Raw genomic sequence first — 23,121 nt, forward strand, 5'->3', positions numbered from 1 at the left:
AGATTAATGTGGATTACATAGTGTGAAAGTAAAAGTGAAGTCTGGTAGTCAGACAACCTGGTTCCTATGCCCAGCACACTGTAGGGTTGCTATAAGACCTTGACAGCTCACTCAATATTTATAGTCCAGGAGCCTTAGAATTCTACCTGTCCTGCAGATTATTCACATCCTGTTAGGTGAATTCAATTGAACTACACTGAATCTATTTAAAAGACATTCCCTTCCTGTAAGGCATGAAGAATTTGAAAGATCCAGGGTGGTATTTGCCTCCAGTTCCCCATTTCTCAGTGGGACTATGCCTATCCAGTTGTTTGTTTGTTTGTTTTTTTTAACAGAAACTCAAAATCCCCACTTAAAGGGTGCTACATAAGTAGAAAGTATCAGTTGCATGCTCTGCTCAACAGCTATAAATAATTCAGTTTTGCTACTACTTATCACTTACAAAGAAGTTGACAGGTGTCAAGTGCTGTAAAGTCTTTAATTATCCCAATACTCTTAAGGACTATTTTTATAGATGAAAAAATGAAACAAAGAAATATTAAGTTGCTTGTCCAAGGTCAAGCAGCCATTTGGAGATGGGGATAGGAAAGCATGCATGTCCATGCTCTGTTCAATTAAGTAATATATCAAGAACAGACAGGCACCATTAAACTTGCTTTGTAAAGTACCAAAAATGTAGGACCTAACTGATAGTTGTATTTTTGATAAAGTTGCTTCTTAATATCAAGTTCAACAGAAAGAGTAACAAAGAAATAATTCAATTAATAAAAATAGTTAAAAAAATATACATTATACAGTACTAAATATTCTTTAAACCAATAATGTTATTCTTATTATAAAATTTCTTCCTTGGGAGCTTTCATATGAGTCAAATCTAAGCCTGTTAGGACACCAGATGGCCCAGAAAGATTACATTACTGCCTAAGATTAAGGGGTCAGAACAGATCCAACTCCATGACCTCTGCACACTGCAAGCTTTTCTAAAGATGACTTCATGTTCACATGAACAATTTTAACCTAAGGCCTTGTCAGTAGTAGGTTTTTTCACCAGATCCAAACCAGGGTAAACTGCACTGGTACAAGGCCTATTTTACACTGGTGTAGTACAGCTATACTGATATTTGCACCAGCGTAGCTATGCAAGTGAAAATGCCCAGCATAGACAGGGCCTATTTTCATAGAGTTTAAAGGCCAGAAAAGACCATTAGATCATGTAGTTTAATCTGAAAGTATGTAATGCTTCATGAATTTGCATGTCATCCTTGCACAGGCACCATGCTAATTTTGTCCTATTTCATTCTAATTTTAATATACTTGCTGCCAAAACAAGCACGCGCGCGCACATCTTTCATGCCTGAATAGTTTTGTATCACATACTATGTTTATCATTCCATTTGAAAGGATATTTATTTAGTATGAGGGCAGAAATTAAAAAACAAACAAAAAAACCCCAATACACCACAGGGTTCTAAAGCGGAATCCCGCTTTTCCCTGCTTTCCCTTCAGAAGAACTCTAATTACTGGTTACAGAGGACTTGCAGGAGTATCTTTTATGAGATCATAAATATACTGTATATACTGTGAAGGAGAGGTTGTTGTTTTTTTTAACTCACATTTCCTTCTTATGGAGTTTTATAAGAGTTTAGAATCTTGTAATCCAAAATGTATTTGTAATCTGCAGTTACTTACATTATTTTGTTTATTTTACATTAAAAATACCTATTCAAGTTCTAGGCACTTGTACACTTATTAGAAATGCCAGAAAAGAGAAATACCCTTTATTCAAAAGATAACTATCCTAGTCCACTTCACACTACAGGCCAACTAGCATCAAAAGTAGCACATTTCAAAATTGCAAACTATTTATTACCCCCACAACAAATGACCCCAAATTCCTCAACCTATAGCTCCCTGTAAACCCCAATAGACTAGAGGAGCCTGACTATGTGCCCAAAGAAAGAATAAAACCAGTCTCTGTTGATCAAATGAGAATTGGAGGTTGGAATCCAGCAAAACAGATGCTTAATTTTAATTTATTTGAGGAATTTGTTCAGTTGATGAGAATTAAAGAGGAAATTCATAACTTTTGAAAAGACCATGCTGTAAATGCTGTAAAGAGCCTAAGGGAGTTGAACTTTAATGGGATTTCTGTAGTTATCGCTCTCTCTTTGAAGCACCTTTGAAAATTTCAGGTCTTTATCTTTAAATTTAATTGCAAAGCAGGACACACTGCTGATGTGGCAAAAAGTTGATTCTTCTTTCATCTCTTTTTGCCTCTGTATGAATGATGAATAGTTTAGCAGTCTAAATTAAATTCACTTTATACTTACAAGAGGTTACAAAAAAACCTCCATTGTGTTGGGGAGAGGGGATAAAATATCCTGCGGATTCTCATGTACTTAAATTTTCTAACAGTGCCAAACACTATAGCTCAGCTATTGTACCATGCTTCCTAATTGCACTTTTTGTTGCTATCTCTTTCAGAAAAAAAGGTTAAAACATTATTATTTGCCAACCCGTATATCTTAGCCTGATCCAAAAATCCCTCTGAATTACTCAAAGACTATTCTTCGTGAGAGAAAACTGCTCTCAGCTGAAGGCAATGTAAAGTTGTTGTATACTGTACGAGACTCAAGCAGTACAGATTCACAAAGACACGGTCAACTCTTCCTTAAAATGTTCATAATGTTCACATTTGGTTTTGTACTTACTTTTCCCCTTCTACATGACCACCTATCCCCTGATCCTTCTGCTTCATATTTTATTTCTATTTTTTACTGTAAATCCTGCTACATCAAACATTTGCATTAAATTGTGCATATATTTAATCATTTCACCTTGTTTTTAAAACTAGTAAAAATACTAATTGGAAAGGCAAAAGCAACAGAAAGAACAAAATGTTTCAGATTTAGACAAGTTTAGTAATATACTTAAAAGACAACAAGAGAAAATGTGAGCAGAAAATGCATATTGAAATAGAAGACACTGCCAGGACAGACATCAACAGGGGAACACTGCTCACGTGTAGTTTCCCTTCTTTGAAAAAAGTTCCAATGTAAGGTATTAGCTGAATGTTTCTCAATTCCGTAATGTAACACAAAATAGAAAAGATTTTTTCAGATTTTCAGGAAAGGCAATGAGGGCATAGAACTTCATATACATATCTTGGAGGAATGTGCAGGATTTTGAAGAGGTCCCATAAGGCTGCTGAAAATGTTCTCTCTGGGTAAAATTCTCAAATCCCAGCACTGGTTCTCTGCATACTCTAGATCAGCAGAATTTTCAAAAAAGTTAACTGTAAGAAGTAGGTTTTGTTAAAAGTTGGTAACAAGTCTTTTAAAGATAATTAGGGTGTGCTGAATCCAAAAATGGTTGTTACCAAGCTGTATGTTGTGTATAAAGGCCTCTACAAAGACAGAAAAGAAACAAAATACAGAAATCGCTGAAATGTCTTTATTTCGTTTTTGTTTGGGATTAACATCCTTCAGTTCAATCATAATGAGCTGTAGGATGTAAGAAAAGTAATCAAATATGCACAATCTTTTTATAAAGCTACTGAATTTCAGTTTCTTATTTGCAAGAGGTACTAGAAATATTTTAGTATGTTATAAAACCACAAAAGAGAATTTTTACATGGCTCTTAACCTGAGCATTTGCACTTTGACACAAAAGTGTGCAAGCTGATTCAATTATCAGAAATACATCATGTACTCCGAAAACACCTGTTTTTAAAAAAACTGAATATATTTCTTGACTAAATATTAAGTAAACATTTTAATGCACACAAGTTAAGCACACGTATCAATGTACTATTTCCATAAACTTTGGTATTCAGTGGCAGATTGAATCAACATCTTATTGGGTCACTTATGACATTTACTTATTTCATAATACTGTCCGTAAACATGGTCAGGTACATTGACACAACCTTGTTCCAGTTTTCTACATTGGCATGCTTCTGTGCAAACAAGTTGTGCTGTCCTGTTCTTGCAACGTTGACTTCTGCACCCTTTGGTGAAGCCACAGAATATTGCCTCCAGGCAGTCGCTGGTACTGATGCCAATGACCTGAGCTGTGGCACCAGACCTCTATTCTCCTGTTTTCAACCCAATGTATTTGGAAGAGGAAGAATTAGATTTCGGTAGTGGGCCGTCTAGTGCCAAACTAGTGCCTGGTAATAAGCTCTCTGTATGTGGAAGAAAAGAGCACCATTTGTTGGGGTATAGCTTCCAATAACTGCAAACATGTGAACAAAATGGCACGAGTTTTATAAGTACTGTGGACTGCTGACCAGTCTTACCTCTGACAAATCAACTCTTTTGCACTTTTGACTTTCTATGAGTGCACGACACCCTATCCAAGATGTGTTAGAAGCTGACGGTGTTGCTGAAACACTTTCCATGCAGTCATCTTATTGTGTCCAGTGATAAAAAAAAAAAAAAAAGAGGTAACATCATAACTAGTCAGTACATGAAATGGGAGCAGAGTTTCCAGAACAGGGGGTCCATTCTGTAGTTTCTCACAAATGGCACGAACAGGAAAATATTTTGGTTCCTTTGATGTGCCAGCTTTCATCCAAACTGTTTATCTGCCATTTTGTTATAGTATGCCAGCAAAAAAATAAGCACATCAGTGTCCCTGGCTGCAATCACCACGTTGTTGGCATCAGCATCACTGTGGACATGGTGTAAAATCTTTCTTGTGTCTCATTCTTCTTCATGAGCACCAGTCAATTGGTGTGAACTGTTGCTGTTGAGCCCTATGCTTCAGCCTTATCCTGAAAGCCACCAGCCAGAATTTTATCAGGTGATCCTTGTGTCATTAGTTGCTCAGATAAAAATATTTTCTGAAAACACAGTGAAATTCCTCCGGTTACTTGGAAGAAGCACATATATGCCTTCTGCTACTCCTTGCATGGGTCTTGTACCTCTTGAGCATTTTTATTTTGTACCACCCTTAACAGAGTCCTGGTAGTACCTGCCAAACACAACATCTATACTGTGGAAGTCTTCTCCACTCTTAATTATTGTTTTTACAAATGTGTCTGCAAAGTCTCCAATGTTTTGGCTCTGGATGGCTTTTCTATGGGGGCTAACACAACCAGCCCATTAGCCACTCAAGCACCCTCCTCTGGACTATACCAACCCTGCTTCCTGCAGGTTGACAATAGATATATCCCAGCCCCCAAATCCTTCAAATCCAGATCCTGATCAAATCCCACATCCTTGTTCCCAAAGAAAGTGTATCCCAGTTCACCAATTTTACCTAAGACCACCGCTCCTGTAACACACACAACCCTTGAGTTCAATTATAATGAAACAAAAAGAATTTTATTTCAGAAAGAACAGAGATTGAAACAGAAACAAGTGTGAGTGATGGCAACAAATGGTGACACACAAAACAATATCATAAAATGCAAAATAGGGCCTACACTTATTAACAGTTACTTTTCCTATCTTATACAGTAGATTCTCACCACACAGTTGAGTCTTTTGCAGTGCTTGCAACCCCAATGAGTTACGATCCAATTTTTCATGAAATATGCCCATGCATCCAGGTACCTCCTCAATGAATGTTCCAGAGTGTGTTTCTCCACCCTATGATCTACTGAATTAGTCTTACTTTTATTCACAGACAGTGAGTCATATTTTCCTTGCAAGTGGTTTTGAGGGAAACCTTTGATAACTTTCCAATAACTTTTGTTTCTTGGGGAAAAGGTGGACAATTAAGCAATATACTGCATAATCAGATAGCCACGGCTGGCACTGAGACATACTGTTCCCATGTGACTCAATTTTACTCCAAAACCGTACGACCTAATTTTCAATATTATTGCATTATTCCTTAGCTATTACCCATACACACATCTCACAGTGTTTATGAGTATTGATAAACTACAAGCTTTCATTAGAGACCTTACCTGACATGGATTAATACCATGAAAGTGGTTTATTTGGTGTAGCGAGTTTGTAAGATCTAAAACAGGAGTTGCTCCTAAAGAACAGTAAACCTCTTAATTGTAAACCCATCAATGGGCTCAGGGTAACTGTTGGTGGACAGTGGACATTAGCTGTCATTACATTGCCCAGTATTGCTTTTGTGCCTGTTCTTAGACTGCCAATACCAAAGGGACAGGCATTAACTCATGTTTCAAATTTTATTGCAAATTCACAGTCCTGCTGGCTTCACAGCCTGTGTTTAGTCACTGAAGAATATTTCTGTCTGCCTTCATGGTTAAAGCCTTTCCTTTTACTTCTTTTCTCACCTCATATAGCGCAGAAAAAAGTTGGAGCATTATTTTTTGTCAGTGACACATGAATGTGTACATGTCCAGGCATCCCCTCTTATGTTATAAGCTTTCTCTACAAAGCTGTCCAAATGTACTTGTCTTAGGATCTTTGCATTCAACAGTGTGCTTTACATGGCTTCAGTAGCCAGATTTCTTGTTGAAACATTTTGCAATGAAGTGGGTGGTTCCTCCCAAGAGAAAACTTTAAGCCTTTGAAGTATTAGTCAGAGTGCATCCTCTGTCATGTTGCTTTCTTGCCTTTCTTGACTCATTGCAACTAAACTGGTCATCCAAGCCAACGTAGAACTTGGCTTTGATGTCTGCTGCAATATGGGCTCTCAGCTTGTAAGACAGGCTCATCTGCTGGGGGCTGACCAAATCTTGGTGATCCCTATAATTCCACCTCCTTTCTTTCTTATGCCATTAAGCCACTTATGGGTCTGATCAAGGTCCATTCAGTTGAACTTCTGACATGATTTCTAGACAATAAAGCTCCCTTGCTGGAACTCCTTGAGCACTTCAGGTGGTAGTGGATGTATTTCTACAGTGCAGATGGTACCCCAACTTGCATAGATTGTGTGGTCATCTCTCATGAAGAATGACATCGCACATTTGAAGGTGAAGAGATGCAGCTCCCAAATTCCTTCTCTCTGGGCATGGTTAAGCATGAGCAGTAGGGCCACCATTTCCATGTATCACCACCAAAACCTGAAGTTCCGACTACCTTCACCTCAACTGGTCACCAATGTGGAGGTGGGATTTCAAAATTTTAGTGAATCACAAAGATGAAGTGACATGAACTCACCATAAGAATGTGACTGATTGGCTTTGACAATATCCTCTTTAAGCTCTTGATCATGTGCTACTATAAAGTCCAAGAGTTGTGGAGAAGTAGGCAACACAATGCTTGAAACATTGCTTGTAGTCCTGCGTCATCCTGGCATGTTATTTGACATCACAGCTTGTTCTGACGATTTGGTCCAAAAACTCCACTTTCAATACAGTCATCTGCTAGCCCTCAAGCCTGTATGTGCTGGCCTATACGTCTTTGAAAGTTAAGGGAGATATGGAGGCCACCTAATCATGGAATAAGCCATTCTCTGTAGCCTGGTGTGTCCTTTTTAGTTCCATCAGTTGACAGTACAGAGCTTCATCAATGTTCAGAACCACATACTACTGGCCAAGCACTGACACACATTTGCATCTCTGTACAACAACACTGAGGATGTCTAGCTCTTGGGCAGGCATGTGAATGATTGGCCAGTATTCAGTGCTAGTTGTCATGTGCAACTGGCTGAAACCCAAATCTTGGGGTCTCATTTTGATGTTTAACAATAAAAGCCAAATCAGAAGCTCTTGCCTGCATCGCAGCTTTGCAGTTTTCTTCAGATTCAGAGTATCATTCTTTGCAAATACGGTCCATGAATACTGGTTTATCGTTACCATTTCTTACAATGGCTAATAGGATTGCGTCAATTGCATCAGCAACATTAAAGTGTGCTGTTATTTGATGGTTTTAAATGATTCAGCATCAGATATGGGGCAAGTCCTCTTTGCCAAGCAGTAACTTGGGCGGCATGGATTTTGTTTTTGACATCCAGAAAACGCATAATTTGTGTCAGTATTAGTGGCTGCATAGAGAAAAAAACATCCTGAGAACAAGCTGGAAGGAATATCATAATCATTCTCATCTTCCATACTTTGTAGGGTTTTCTCTGCTAGAGCTGTGCCCACCTTTGCAGTGGCTAGACTTATGGAAAAGCTGAACAAGTTGTTTTGACCTTGTTGCGTGACGGAGGGTTCACCCAAGACCAATATGCTTTAGTGTCCATTTCCTGCCAATACTCACACCATATACAAAATATTGAGCTACACTAAGCACCTTGCATTTCACTGATTCTTGTTTCTCAGAGCACTGAAGGAACATGTGCAGGCTATCTGGAATGCAACACACATCATCCTCACTGACCCTGAAACCTTTGTGGCCAGGGAGTGACAAAGTATCTCCTAGAATTTCAAATGCAACATGTACCCAGTGACAGAAATATGTCTCCTGGGGGATTGCAAATGAGGACAGCTTTCTTATCATCTTGGCAAGAATCATTAGTGAGCTGAATATGTATTTATACTTGGTTGGAATTAAGAGTGTTTGTTTCTCAGAAGGAGACCAATCAGACAATGAAAGAAACTGAAATAAGTATCCAATATGAGCTTGGAGTTTGTCCTTAAATGATGATCTATGACTTAAGTAGCAGTGTGGAATTGCAGTGCCAGTTCTCTTAACAAGATTGCAGTAATGATGCTGTACCTCAGATGGCTGCATGCTGAAGCTCACTTTCAAGCCAATGTATTGCTGTATCAGTAATTTTGGTGCCCTCACGCTTCTTCATCATTAACCTCATGAACAGGATGTAACAAGTTAGATTCAGCAGCTATGAGGTCATTTACTCCAGCTAAATGAACACTTGTTTTGTGGGTGAAATACACCTGCCCCATTATCTGTTTACTCATCCTGAATGTCGTTACAGAGATGAGTTTCTTTTATGGTGCATGTCTTGTCAAAACATGCAGCATCTCCAGTTCATAAGTTTCACAAAACTGGACTGTCTTGTATTACGGACACTGACTGTTTTTATTGGGAAAACTACAGCTTGCCATGTGATAAATCAGTTGCAGATACTCTTGTGTTCTGTAACCTCTGGATTTTGCCTTTGTCAGTGTATTGGGCATAGCAATTTCTGTGCCGCACAACTGAGGCTGCCTGTTCTGAATGAATGATGAACTCAGTTCTGTCAATGGCCTCACCGTATATGACACTGTGTAGTTTCTTTCGAATGGCTGTTGCCTCCCTTATTCTATGCAATCCTTGTTCACTGACTTCAGGCCCATCTTCTCTGTGTTATTTGTCAAGAATCAAGAAGAGACTGTAGGAAACTAGGTTTGATCTGTTGAGACTTACTACCAGTTCCATTACTACCAGTTTATCTTCAGCTGTAACCAATATGAGTGTCATAAACCACCACCTCGGCTAACTACTGTTGCTCTGTTTGTAAAAAAAATACCATTGCTAGAACGTCTATCTTAATTCTGGTCAAACTACAAAGCATTACATACTATACAACAAATACTAAGCATGCAAGAAATTGAGAAAATGATTTCACTTTTTATAGGAAAATAACTTCTGTGTTTGATTAACTTATTTCTAATATTATGACATACAGATGACTTAAAGCTATAAAAAGTTGAATATTAGGGTGCAATAGGTGTTGAAACCATGATTTATGTCTTCTCCTTTCTCTTCTTAATAGAAGCAATGATAAGATCATGCACAAATCATTGGTATATCAAACATGTCTGATGAATTTTGATGGCCATATATATCTGCAGGTTTGAGGGTCTAAACATCAAAATTCAGCTTGGTAGCAGCCCCTTTCAAAATCAACAGATTCAAATTTGGTTAGAAAAAGTGGTTAACTTCTAGAGGATTGATTCTGAGATTTCTGTCTAGTCTACTATGCCACCTGATAGGCTGGAGTTGTAGCTGCTGAACCTCTCCACCACCTAGAGGGTTGAAGTTGCTGGTTACTAGTACAAGCTCCACAACTGCATTTAGGGTTTGATCCTGCTGCCATTCCAATCAATGGAAGAACTCTCATTGATTTGAATAGTGCAGGATCAAGCCATTAATTTTCCTATACGCCTGACAACTTTATCCACTGGTTATTCTATCACCACTGAGAATATATATTCCAATACAGACACTCTTCTTCAGTGAGATCTTTGGGCTATTAAATTAGCAGTCTTGATTCAAACCTAAAATTAGTGTTTTTTCATCTATATCTATTAGAACATATGCCTCCAATTTAAGATATGATAAAAAGTTTACACACGGTAAACTTTCAAGTGAAAGAGCAACCAGAACTGATTTGGATACCCCTAGTTATTTTTACTAATTTAATTAAAGAAAAGTGAGTATCAGGAAATATTTTGTTTTAAATTAAAGATTTCTATCTGGTCAAAGAAAGGATTCATGAGATTAAGTCCTTACTACAGATGTAGGACCTACTGAAATTCTGTCTGGAAATTAAATTTGAGCTCTTTATTTAGGTAACAACACTTGGAATGTCTTGTATTATAGGAGGAGGAAATGTACCTATGAAACTGTGCAGATTTAATGGTGTTATGTCTTTATCGAACACAAAGTTTTAAAAAAATAATTATATCTAAATGTAAGTAGCATATCATTGATTCGTCATAAATTTGGAATATACTTAGCAGAATGATCAGATATTTTATTATGAAAATCAACTTTTGATATTGGACAAAGTCTATAAAAGATTGGTTTGGTATTCCCAACCAATTACTGCTATTTTAGTAAAATAATAGGTATAATTCAATTTGTATTTTTCCCCACCATATTTCAGCTAGATCAACCGGAAACCTAGGGATTATGGTTTAGAATCTTTGAATTCATTTAAGCTTCTTTTCTGAAAGTTTATCAAGAACTTACGAAGTTTGAAAAAGTTAAGGTTCCTTAGCCATGTTATCTTGCTCACACTGGGCATAAGTAATGTCTGTGGCATATACCATTTTTTTTATTAGCTGTATTGTGTTTTTGATGTATTATGGCAGGTGACCTCTCTTCCTCAGAGGGGTTTCAGAAGGCCCAAAATGCAACAGAATTATTTTGATTACATTGTGCAAGAGGTGAGCCATCGAGAGGTCATGCAAAAGTAATAGGACATCCAGTCCTTCACAGAACTGAGCTCTGCAGCAGTGCTCTGCATGAGGCAAAGAACATAGTAATGACGAAGGTGAAGCTGAAGGATTTCTGATGACATAGCCTATAAATCCTGTACACAGAGTCACTATTCCTGCTCACACTTTGCAATATTGACCATTCAACTGATAAAAGGTGGGGGTGATGACAACAACAATTGTGATTCTTTTCTTCACAGAATATCCAGGTTGGAAGGGACCTCAGGAGGTCATCTAGTCCAACCCCCTGCTCAAAGCAGGACCAATTCCCAACTAAATCATCCCAGCCAGGGCTTTGTCAAGCCTGACCTTAAAAACCTCTAAGGAAGGAGATTCCACCACCTCCCTAGGTAACCCATTCCAGTGCTTCACCACCCTCCTAGTGAAAAAGTTTTTCCTAATATCCAACCTAAACCTCCCCCACTGCAACTTGAGACCATTACTCCTTGTTCTGTCATCGGGTACCACTGAGAACAGTCTAGATCCATCATCTTTGGAACGCCCTTTTAGATAGTTGAAAGCAGCTATCAAATCCCCCCTCATTCTTCTCTTCTGCAGACTAAACAATGACAGTTCCCTCAGCCTCTCCTCATAAGTCATGTGCTCTGGAACCCTAATAATTTTTGTTGCCCTTCGCTGGACTTTTTCCAATTTTTCCACATCCTTCTTGTAGTGTGGGGCCCAAAACTGGACACAGTGCTCCAAATGTCGAATAGAAGGAAATGATCACGTCCCTCGATCTGCTGGCATTTCCATGTTGTTATGGATGTTAAAACAAGCTGTGGACTTTTTGAGTTTCACCCACAGCTAGACAACAGTTCGGGGCAGGGATTTGGTTCCCGGTATATTTTACTAATTCTATAAGTATATTCTACTAATTAAACATTATATACATTTACAGCACTATATAAACAGTATTTTGGATTAGACTGTTAAAAGTAAGTTTTCATGTTCAGTGGCCAAAACCTTCAGAAGCACTTAAGTCCCACTGAATCATTTAAGTACTTTTGAAAATATGGGATGTTCAGAGTGTCACCTTAAAATCATGGAAGAACATTTTTTATACTGGAGGCTAAAACCAAACCCCTCTAAGACTATTGTGTCAGCATTTTTCCAAACAATCAAAAGGTAAGCTGGACCTCCATGCAGATTTCTGCAGCCAGCAGATGGGAAACATTCTCACCCTGAAGTATCTTGGTGTGACATTAGACTGAAGCTTCACATGCCAACAGTATCTGAAAAATATTCATGACAAAATAAAAATGTGTGTAAATCTCATCCAGAAACTAGCAGGAATGACCTGGAGAGCTGATGCAAAAACTCTGTGCTCCTCTTCACCGGTCCTTGTCTCCTCTACAGAGAATACTGCTAACCAATCTGGATACACCGCTCCTACACATCACTTGTCTATTCTCAATTTAACACCATCGTGTAGATTATTACAGGAACAGTGAAGTCAATGACACAACCATGGCGTCCTGTAGTAGTGCATATCTACCCACCTCAAAGTCATTGAAACATGAGAATTCTTCAGGAGTACAATCTTATTTAAGGAAACAAGAATCTTCCAATATAATGAAGACCTAAATGAAGACCAAACATGGCACCGATTTTGAGCAGCACACAGCTGCCTGCAGCTGTCCCAGCCCCCAGCCTAACTCAGCCCACCCGCTCACCGCTCTCCCCTGAGGGAGCAGGAGGCAGAAGTTTAGTTCTGTGACAACCAAACTTCCCACGCTCCCACTTCTTCCCCCAGCATGGTGCTTTCCTGCCCTGCCCCCTCTCCGTCCCTGAGCCAATCAGTTGATGGCCCTTGCGATGGGGAGGGGGGGGAAGAGCAGCAGCGTGTACACAGCTCCATACAGGACGCAGAGAGAGGTAGAGACAAAGCCTGGGGGAAGGGGGTGGAACAAGGCATATCCCTTCCAGCCCCCTGCCATGAGCTGCTCAGGGCAGGGGGCTGGGAGCACCCTACGAGCTGAGCACCCCAGCCCTCTGCTCTGACCCCCCACACACACCCAGCCTTCTACCCTGCACCCCCATGCCCCTCAGCCCTCTGCCCTGACCCCCACACACACTCAGCATTCTGCTCTGCACCCCTCATGCCCCTCAGCCCTCTGCCCTGACCGCTCCACACACTCAGCATTCTACTCTGCACTCCCATGCCCCATAGCTCTGAACCCCCCCACACTCAGCGTTCTGCCCTGCACCCCCCCAGCCCTCTGCCCTTACCTCACACACACCCAGCCTTCTACCCTGCACCCCCCATGCCTCTCAGCCCTCTGCCCTGATCCCCCACATACACTCAGCATTCTGCTCTGCACCCCCATGCCCCTCAGCCCTCTGCCCTGAACCCCCCTACACACTCAGCATTTTGCCCTGCACCCCCCCACACCAGCCTTCTGCCCTGACCCCCACACACACACTCAGCCTTCTGCCCTTCACCTCCCATACCCCACAGACCTCTGCCTGACCCTTGAACCCACCCCACTCACCCAGCCTTCTGCCCTGCACCCCCATCCCTCTGCCTTGAACCCCTCCACCCCAACACACACCCAGCCTTCTGCCCTGCATCCCCACAGTCCCATCCCTCTGCCCTGAACCCCCCAACACACCCAGCCCTCTGCCCTGCATCCCCACACACCCCCAGCCCTCTGCCCTGACCCTTGAACCCCCCCACACCCAGCCTTCTGCCCTACACCCTCCCACCCCAGCCTTCTGCACTGAACCCTGAACAACCCCCTCCCCAGGTCTGGAGTCCCAGGGTCCCGGTCGCAGGCTCTGCTCAGCCCGCTGCCAGCCTAGGTGAACACAACTCCAGGCTGGCAGCGAGCTGAGCAGGCTGGCAGAAAAAGATCAGCATTTTAATTTAATTTTAAATGACACTTCTTGAACATTTTGAAAACCTTATTTACTTTACATACAATAGCTTAGTTATATAATATAGACTTATAGAAAGAGACCTTCTAAAATGTTAAAATGTATTACCGGCACGCAAAACCTTAAATTAGAGTGAATAAATGAAGACTTGGCACACCACTTCTGAAAGGTTGCCGACCCCTGACCTAAATAATATACCGACATTCCAACTCAAATCCAGAAAACCTTTTTGTGGGTTACAGCTCAAGAGCTCAAAGATTTGGGTTTTCCTCCAAAGACTACAGGTAAGCAAGGTGGAAAGATGTCAACGAATAAATGCCTCAGCAAGGACTCAACCAAAGAATCCTGTGGCTTTTCACTCCCACAGAAAATATGATTCACTCTGAATCATATCCACACATCAGATGGCAGATGCACCTATACCTCTACCCCGATATAACGCTGTCGTCCGGAGCCAAAAAATCTTACCGCGTTATAGGTGACACCGCATTATATCGAACTTGCTTTGATCCACCAGAGCACTGCTTTACCGCATTATATCCGAATTCGTGTTATATCAGGGTCATGTTATATCGTGGTAGAGGTGTACTTTCTCTATAAATGGGCACTGAGACACAAACCTATCTGTGACTGTGAAAATAGACTTCAAACTATGGGACTCCTTGTCAATCAATGTACCAATCATATCCCAGTGGTATCTCTGAAGTCTCCTCTTGCACCTGAAACAATCAGTTGGATTACTTGCACATCTAACACTGCTATTTTTAAACCATACAAAAGTAGAAGTATGTGAGCAAATCCACAATGGTATGAGAATTTTAATATTTGCATTTCCTGACTTTATTTAGAACGTATATCTTGAAACACATATTCATATAAATTTATGCAATATATGTTATTATCTGGTATTGGTCTGTCTTTCAGAAGTGAGCAAAAGATGACATGAAGCTAACCTTGGTAGAAGACAGAGTATTGCAGAGGGGTGGAGAGAGGGAAGATTGATCAATATATTTTGATTCTAAACATGTGGTTTTCAGACTTGCTGAATTAAAGCTTAAAATAACACCCTTGTCTGTGCAGAATAACAGTACATAAAAAGGGTACTCACCCTGACTTCATAAATATTATCTGAATAATCCACAGTTTGGCAGATATAGCTGTATCCTCGAGCTCTGGATGCCAAAAATAGCTGAAAATATTAAAATTATATATGAGGGGAAAGAGTACATACAATGATAATTTTATTATTAGTGATTTTAGTATTATTATAAATTTACTCCAAAAGCAGCATTTTAAATAATTTTTATTTACAATACAAAGATGCTATTTTTAAAAGTGGTCAATATTTAGTTTTAACAGTGTACTTATTCATATCTCATGATGTCAAAACAAGTGGTCCCCTAAATTAAACATAAAATAGTCAGAAAAAATAAACTGAATAGTCTGCAAGATATTTAGAGAACAGACTAAATTACGACAACTTCCGCTGTGACCTATAGCCATTCATACATAGATCCTGCCACCAGAGTGAGCAAGTTTTTGAGACACAGAATCCCTTAATGAAACCAACAAGAAGAGTAACTTTATGATGGGATATAGGGAGAGAAAATGATCTCTCAGATAGCTGGGAACTACATCATTCAGGGCAATAATACTGTAACCAACACTTGGAACTGTACATAGAAGCAAATACAAAACTAGTAAAAAGCAGCAGTATAATGTGTTCATATATACCCCACTTTGAGGCTAACTGCTGCATTCTGTACCAGCAGAAGTACTGCTCTAAGTGCTCTAGAAGGGTCACCCCAAATAACGCACTTTGCAGTAATTTAGCCTGAAGGAGATAAAGGTTTCAATCACTGTGATGAGTTCTCATCAGAAGGGACAGGCCACAGTCTCTTGGTCAACTTTAAAGGTGTGTCATGCTGCCTCCCTCCCCCGCCATGTCCAAATCCAAAGACAGCAGTGAATCAGGTCCGACTTCTAGGCTGTCAGCCATAATGGCAAAGAGTGATTATATAGATGGCCTCCAGAAGAGAATGAAGCCCCTATTCCAGCCTCTACAGAGCAGTCACTTCTATCTTATTCAGATCAATCTTCAATGAATTTACTGCTCTGTGTCCCCATCTGTCAGATACTGGAAGAGGAGGAAAATAACAGAGTAGCTAATAAAGAGATGATGTAAAGTTGCATGTCATTCAGATACTGATAAATCTGCAGCCCAAGGCACCCAGCTTCACTAGTTGCAGTATATACATGCTGAAAGAGAGAGATGACAAAAATGACCCTTCACAAAAGAGTTGAAAGGGAGAGAGAACAATTAAATCAGCACAGTCTACTGAGTCCTCTTACAACTCATTGTAAGGCCAGCACATTTACTGGCCTGATCCCACCTATGAATTCACATAGTCAAAACAGGGGTAAGTGGGTAAAATTCTATAGCTTGTGTTATACAGGTGAGACAAGATGACCTAAATGGTCCTTTCTGGCCTTAACAATCTGTAAGTGTCATAGTCAAAAGGTATCTAAGGCTGTTGACGGATTTAGCCATCAGGAAGGATACCTGGACAGTATTTTGAAGTTTACATGGTACCTAATGTCTACTGAGTTTACTGGGTAATTTGATTTGTTTCAACTCTAAAGGACATTTCAGGCCAAATTCTGTCATTTGCTATGAAATGCTTACCTGTGAACTTTGTGATAATTCACAATGGTGGGAATCTTGCATCATGTTACTAATGTAAGTTAAAATGTCCTTGAATCAGTAAATCTAACTTGCATGGCTATAAACCATGCAGCTCTGAAAACTCAAGGTGTAAATGTTTATTTCAAATGCTCTTCTCTGATCGGTCTCTAAGATCAATAAAACATGCATTTTGATACTACAAACCTTTCATTTACTCCTGCTTAGCACATACTGAATACTTGGGATAATGATCTTAAACTAGAGTAACAAAGTTAAAAGCTTACTACACACAGTATCCCAATTTATTTCTTGCAAAATAAAAGAACTCAGAGTATCACCAGCTAATATATATTAGAATTTGATATGTTAAGAATACACAAATCTGATTCATTTCCTATGTGAATCCAGTCTTTCTGGGACTATTTGAAATTCCCAGTAGTAGACAAATCTTGAGTAGTCACCTGAGTATACCTATTGCTGTGCAACTGCATCTGCCATGCTAGGAGTGACCTGGTTTTAAAACTAACAGATCAATATGAACTAGTATGAGACCCCCAGAAACTTATTTGAGCAGAATGTCACTCTGCTTACCCACGTCAGGCAATAAGAAAACAAAATGTAAAGGCTCAGACACAAACTTGTAACAAAAAAGTGTTGCAAACATGGAGAAATATAGCTCATTTTTTCATCTTTCAAGGCTATCAGACTCTTCACTATACTAACAATTAAAACCTAGGTTAAACTGCTACATTTTACTTCATCCTCCAGTTTTACTTTATTGCTCTCTGAGCTTGTACTAGTTAGGAGTGATAGCTTAACATTAGATAAACACACCAGAGATGTTTCAATGATAGCAGTAGGCAGTGGAACCATTTTTTTTGTTTGTTTGCTTGTTTTGTTTTGTTTTTGAAGCTGAACTTGATGCAGTGGGGGATCTCCAATAGCACTCTGGTAACTTTAAAGATTCTACCACAGGAGCAGAGTAACACATTGAAAGTATCCTGAAATTGGTCTCGCTATTCATTAAAAGAATGGAGAAGAGTCTTGAGGATTTTGATTTGCAGCTTCTGCACCAGTGTTCTTCAATGCAAAGTTCACAAGATAAGCAGTGCTTGTGACCATGAATAAACTGACATTACGTTTTTAATTAGCACTAACATTTCTAAACTTTGTGCTGAAGATGGCCATCTACCTGAAAAAGTGATGTAGGGTGACATCAACTACAGAATGTATTATTTTTAGATCAACCATCTCTCTTTCCCCCTCTCCAGCATACACTATCTATAGTCCAAGTCTTCAGAGAGGACCTTGTAGTTGCCTTCACCTTTCCCACTTTTAGCTGAAGAAATCAAATGTAGTGCTGACACTGCACTGTTTATTCTTTGCAATTAGATGAGACACACACTGAGTCAAATTCTGCTATAACATATACTCTTTGTAATCCTATTGCCTTTAGTGGGTGGTGTAAACAGGAGAGGAATGTATTCCAGTATGTTCTGAATAATTTAATAGGGAGAGGAATTTCACTGAGGAGTCATGGTTAAAATTCAATCTACTGAAATATGTCTTGACACAAACAGCTTCCACATAGCCCAACAATGCTGTAAAAGAAGCCCTAGGTCTATAGGAAAAAAATAAATGTCAGGAACAATTTGAGAACAGATTCAATGGTGAACACATAAAAATAGATTTTTAAGAGTTCAGTTCCAAAAAGCTGTTAGTTTCAACTGCACAGTTCACTTGTTTAATTCCAGGCTCCTGGCAACAGATCTTGTGCTAGCAAAATGTAAATTCTTCCATCAAGAAGTTAATCCGAAGAAAGATTTTCAGCAAGTGAATGAAGATAGTCACATATTTTAAATAAGCAAAAGGTTTGCTGAACTGATGTGAATTGCACTAAAAAGCAGTAAGGGATGTTCTAATAATCAGAGCATTCAGGTGAACTTTTCTCACCTTATAAAGTTGTATGCAAGATAATTCAAGCTCAGGTCACTGACCATGATCCCATTAAGGCCTTGCCCACACAAGGAAATTCACTATCCTAACTGTAGCGGAATAAAATATTCTGTGATAGCTATTCCTTAATAACTCCGCTTAGGAATACTCTATTCTGGAATAAAGTGCCCACATGGGAGCTATTTCAGAATAGCTATTGAGGAGTAATATACTGTTTTAGCCATGCTGGTCAATTAACCCAGGTAGACAAGGCCTAAGAAAGGTGAAGTGAGGCAGGCAGTAAGACCAAGTAACTTGGTTATCATAAATCCATGTTCGTGAAATCTCGTGTTTTTCAATAGACGACTCCATGAACTGAATAGGAATACTATTGTAAGATTTTGCCTCGCTGCCCTTAACTGAAAGAAAATACGATTTACCTCTTTTGTTCTCATTCTAAAGATCAAGAAAAGTATGAATTTCCATTACCTCATTAATATTTTGCAGACATACACAGAAAATACAAGCTAATATAATGTAGCTATCCTTCAGTTTCTAACATAAGAGCTTGTCTGAGACCTTGCAGAAAAAAATAAAGACGGGGTGCCAAATTCTGATTTTAGTGATACTGGTATAAGTCTAGAATAACTCCACTGACTTCCGCTGATATGTTCCAGAACTGGGTAATTGTGCGAAGAAATTGATGCAGGGACAGACATACCTTCCACTCAAAAAGGATTTTTACCATCAGTGTTAAACAAAGTATTAATAAGTCAAGCTATTCTACATGACTCCTACATATATGCTTTCACAGTATGCTGACTCACAAAATCATGATATATACAGTACCAATTTCAACAACACCATTACCAGGAGAGCTCTAAAAATCCAGTCATCAACGTATTCAGCTTCCAAAACAGGCAGTAAAATTATCCAGAGAATACAAAAATTATACAATTTAAATAACACTCTCAAAGTTGTGAATTCTACCACAATTCAAAAGCATAAAAATACAAGACCAACCTCTTTGAAAATATAGAAGTTAAGTAGAACCATTCCAAAGTTGTAGCTAATCAGCAAGAAGCGCAATTGGAAGGGTTCTCTTCTCCTCATCCACTTGGGACCCAGCCAGACAGTGAGGAGGTAGAGAGTGCTTATAGTCAGTGTTGGAAATGGAGATTGCATCAAGAACCAGTCATCAACACGTTTGTCTGAGGGAAATAAAACATAACAAATTAACTGAAATAACAAACTACATTTTTTTCATTAAGTTTAAATAAAATATATTCATTGTAAGTTTAGGCATCACATTTCTTAAAGTTAAGAACATAAGAACAGCCATATTGGATCAGATCAAAGGTACTGGTAGCCCAGTACTGTCTTCCAACAACGGCCAATGTCAGGCACCCAAGAGGGAGTGAACAGAACAAGAAATCATCAAGAGATTCATCACATCACCCATTCCCAGCTTCTGGCAAACAGATGCTAGGGACACCATCCCTGCCCAAACTGGCTAATAGCAATTGATGGACCTGTTCTTCATGAACTTATTTAGTTCTTTTTTTGAACCCTGTTATAGTCTTGGCCTTCACAACATCCTCTGGCAAGGAGTTTCACGGGTTGACCGTGTGTTGTGTGAAAAAATACTTCCTTTTGTTTGTTTTAAACCCACTATCTATTAATTTTATTTGGTGACCCCTAGTTCTTGTGTTATGAGGAGTAAATAATACTTCCTTATTTACTTTCTCCTTACCAGTCATGATTTTATAGACTCTATCACACGCCCCTCTCCCCCAGCTGAAAAGTCTCAGTCTTATTAATCTTTCCTCATATGGAAGCTGTTCCATACCTTTTTTGTTGCCCTTTTCTGAACCTTTTCCAATTCCAATGTATCTTTTTTGGGATAGGGCGACCAAATCTGCATGCAGTATTAAAGATGTTGGCATGCCATGGATTTATATAGAGGCAATATGATATTTTCTGTCTTATTATCTATCCCTTTCTTAATGACTCCCAACATTCTGTTAGCTTTTTTGACTGCCACTGCACACTGAGTGGATATTTTCAGAGAACTATCCACAATGACTCCAAGAGCTCTTTCTTGAGTGGTAACAGTTAATTTAGACCCCGTCATTTTGTATGTATAATTGAGATGATGTTTTCCAGTGTGAATTACTTTGCATTTATCAACATTGAATTTCATCTGCCATTTTCTTGCCCAGTCACCCAGTTTTGTGAGATCCTTTTGTAGCTCTTCGCAGTGTGCCTGGGATTTAACCATCTTGAGTAGTTTTGTATCATCTGCAAATTTTGCCCCTCACGATTTACCTTGTTTCCAGATCATTTATGAATCTGTTAAATAGGACTGGTCCCAGTATAGACCCCTGGAGGACACCCCTATTTACCTCTTTCCATTCTGAAATCTGACCATTTATTCCTACCTTTTGTTTCCTATCTTTTAACCAGTTACCAATCCATGAGAGGACCTTCCCTCTTATCCCATGATAGTTTACTTTGCTTAAGAGACTTTGGTGAGGGACTGCATCAAAGGCTTTCTGAAAATCTAAGTATATTATATCCACTGGATTTCCCTTGTCCAGATGCTTGTTGACCCACTCAAAGAATTCTAGTAGATTGCTGAGGCATGATTTCCCTTTACAAAAACCATGTTGACTCTTCCCCAACAAATTATGTTAATCTATGTGTCTGACAATTTTGTTCTTTACTATACTTTCAACCAGTTTGCCCAGTACTGAAGTCAGGTTTACTGGCCTGTAACTGCTGGGATTACGTCTGGAGCCCTTTTTAAAAATTGGAGTCACATTAGCTATTGTCCAGTCATCTGGTATAGAAGCTGATTTAAATGACAGGTCTCAGATCTAGAGGTAATGATAAGAGATTGGAAAACTACTAAATAAAACAGTTTAAAGGGCTGGCTTAGTGAGAGTACCTTTATTTACAGACTCAGTGAGTCATTTGAGCACCACTCCAGAGATCTGAAGTTATACTTAAAGGCCCAGAATTTGCTATACTAAGTCCTGGTTTGGTGTCAAAAAAGCATTGCTAGTCTGAGGACCTTGTGACACCTTTGAGATACAGTAATTAAAGATTAGCTCCACTTTGAAAAATAACCCTATAAAAAATGACACCTGTTTAATCAGCAGATCTGCTTTTTATCTGTACTCAGAATTGTATCTAGTTACTTTACATACAAAGAGTAACTTTTTCATTACCATAAGCACAGCTGTAGGAGAGTGAACAGGATTATTTTCTGGCTCACGAACTATCAGTGGTATTGTTAGCTGAATTTCAATTACAGGGCCACTTGTGGAATATCATTGTTTTAAAATTTTGCCCTTGGTTACTCTTGTGCAACCTCACTGAAAGAAATATAGTTGTACATATGCAACTAAGGGTAAAATTTGGCATGCAGAATCTCTATTACTGGTCATGTTACATAACCTTGAACTAATACATGATCCCAGATTAAGCTGCAGGGCTGACAGAAACCCCATCTTTTTATTTGTAAATTGTGCAATTCTAATACAGAATCGATGAGAAAAATATAAAACACAACATTTCCATTTTTACAAATTAGAACCACATTTTAGGGTCAGATATATCAAATCCATCTGGACTTTTAACAAGTTCTATATAGCAGAATTTCCATGACTGTAGCCTGCAGAAAGGACAAATCACATGGTGCTGGTGTTGGCGCTTCCTTCCCGCTTCCAGCCACTTTTACAAATGTCCAAGCTCTTCTTTGCAATGAAGAGCTTGGAGGCTAGATAGGATTAAGGAAGAGAAACCAGGCTAACTACATCCAATAGAGGGCTGTTGCTATTTAATAGAAAGAGAAAAGGGAAGAGACAGCCTCAAAAACTGCAGTCACTAGCACAGGGGTGGGCAAACTTTTTGGCCACATCAGGGTTCCAAAACTGTATGGAGGGCTGGGTAGGGAATGCTGTGCATCCCAAAACAGCCTTGTCCCCCTCTCCCTCCCCCTGTCCACCCCGTCCCACTTCCCATCCTCTGACTTCCCCCCTGAGAACCCCCCACCATTCAACCCCCCCTGCTCCTTGTCTCCTGACTGCCCCCTCTCAGGACCCCCCACCCCTAACCGCCCTCCCAGGACCCCACCCCCTATCCAACCCCTCCTACTCTCTGTTCCCTGACTGCCCCACCCCCTATCAACACCTCAACCCCCTTACAGCCCCCCCCCCCACAACGCCACCTATCCAACCCCTCATGCTTCCCATCCCCTGACAGCCCACCCCGAGCCTCAGCTCCATCCAACCACTCCCTGCTCCCTGTCCCCTAGACTGCCCCCCCGGGACTCCCTACCCTTATCCAAACCCCCAACGCCTCACCCCCTTATCATGCCGCTCAGAGCAGCATGTCTGGAAGCCCCACCCCCGCACTGCCCGGCAGGAGCTCACAGCCCCGCAACCCAGAGCGTTGGCAGCATGGTAAGCTAAGGCTGCAGGGGAAGGGTGACAGCAGGGGATGGGATGGGGGCTAGCCTCCCCAGCTGGGAGTTCAAGGGCCGGGCAGGATGGTCCCATGGGCCGGA

General features: G+C 39.9%; 1 protein-coding gene and 1 non-coding gene across 2 annotated transcripts in view; both read right to left on the reverse strand.

Annotated features, from left to right (window-relative positions):
* The window catches only part of ELOVL4 (ELOVL fatty acid elongase 4), a 67,630-nt gene that overhangs the window by 17,502 nt on the left and 27,007 nt on the right, over window positions 1-23,121 (reverse strand). The window contains exons 2-3 of the mRNA XM_030555802.1: window positions 19,572-19,759; window positions 15,036-15,116 (exon numbers count right to left, since the gene is read on the reverse strand). Coding sequence (XP_030411662.1) covers window positions 15,036-15,116; window positions 19,572-19,759 — 269 coding nt within the window. The remainder of the gene's footprint in view (window positions 1-15,035; window positions 15,117-19,571; window positions 19,760-23,121) is intronic.
* On the reverse strand, window positions 1,226-1,329 carry LOC115649545. The gene has a single exon (XR_003999859.1). It is a non-coding gene; the product is annotated as a U6 spliceosomal RNA (small nuclear RNA).

Source organism: Gopherus evgoodei, chromosome 3 (genome assembly GCF_007399415.2).
Source record: "Gopherus evgoodei ecotype Sinaloan lineage chromosome 3, rGopEvg1_v1.p, whole genome shotgun sequence".
In the NCBI taxonomy this organism is placed as follows: domain Eukaryota; kingdom Metazoa; phylum Chordata; order Testudines; family Testudinidae; genus Gopherus; species Gopherus evgoodei.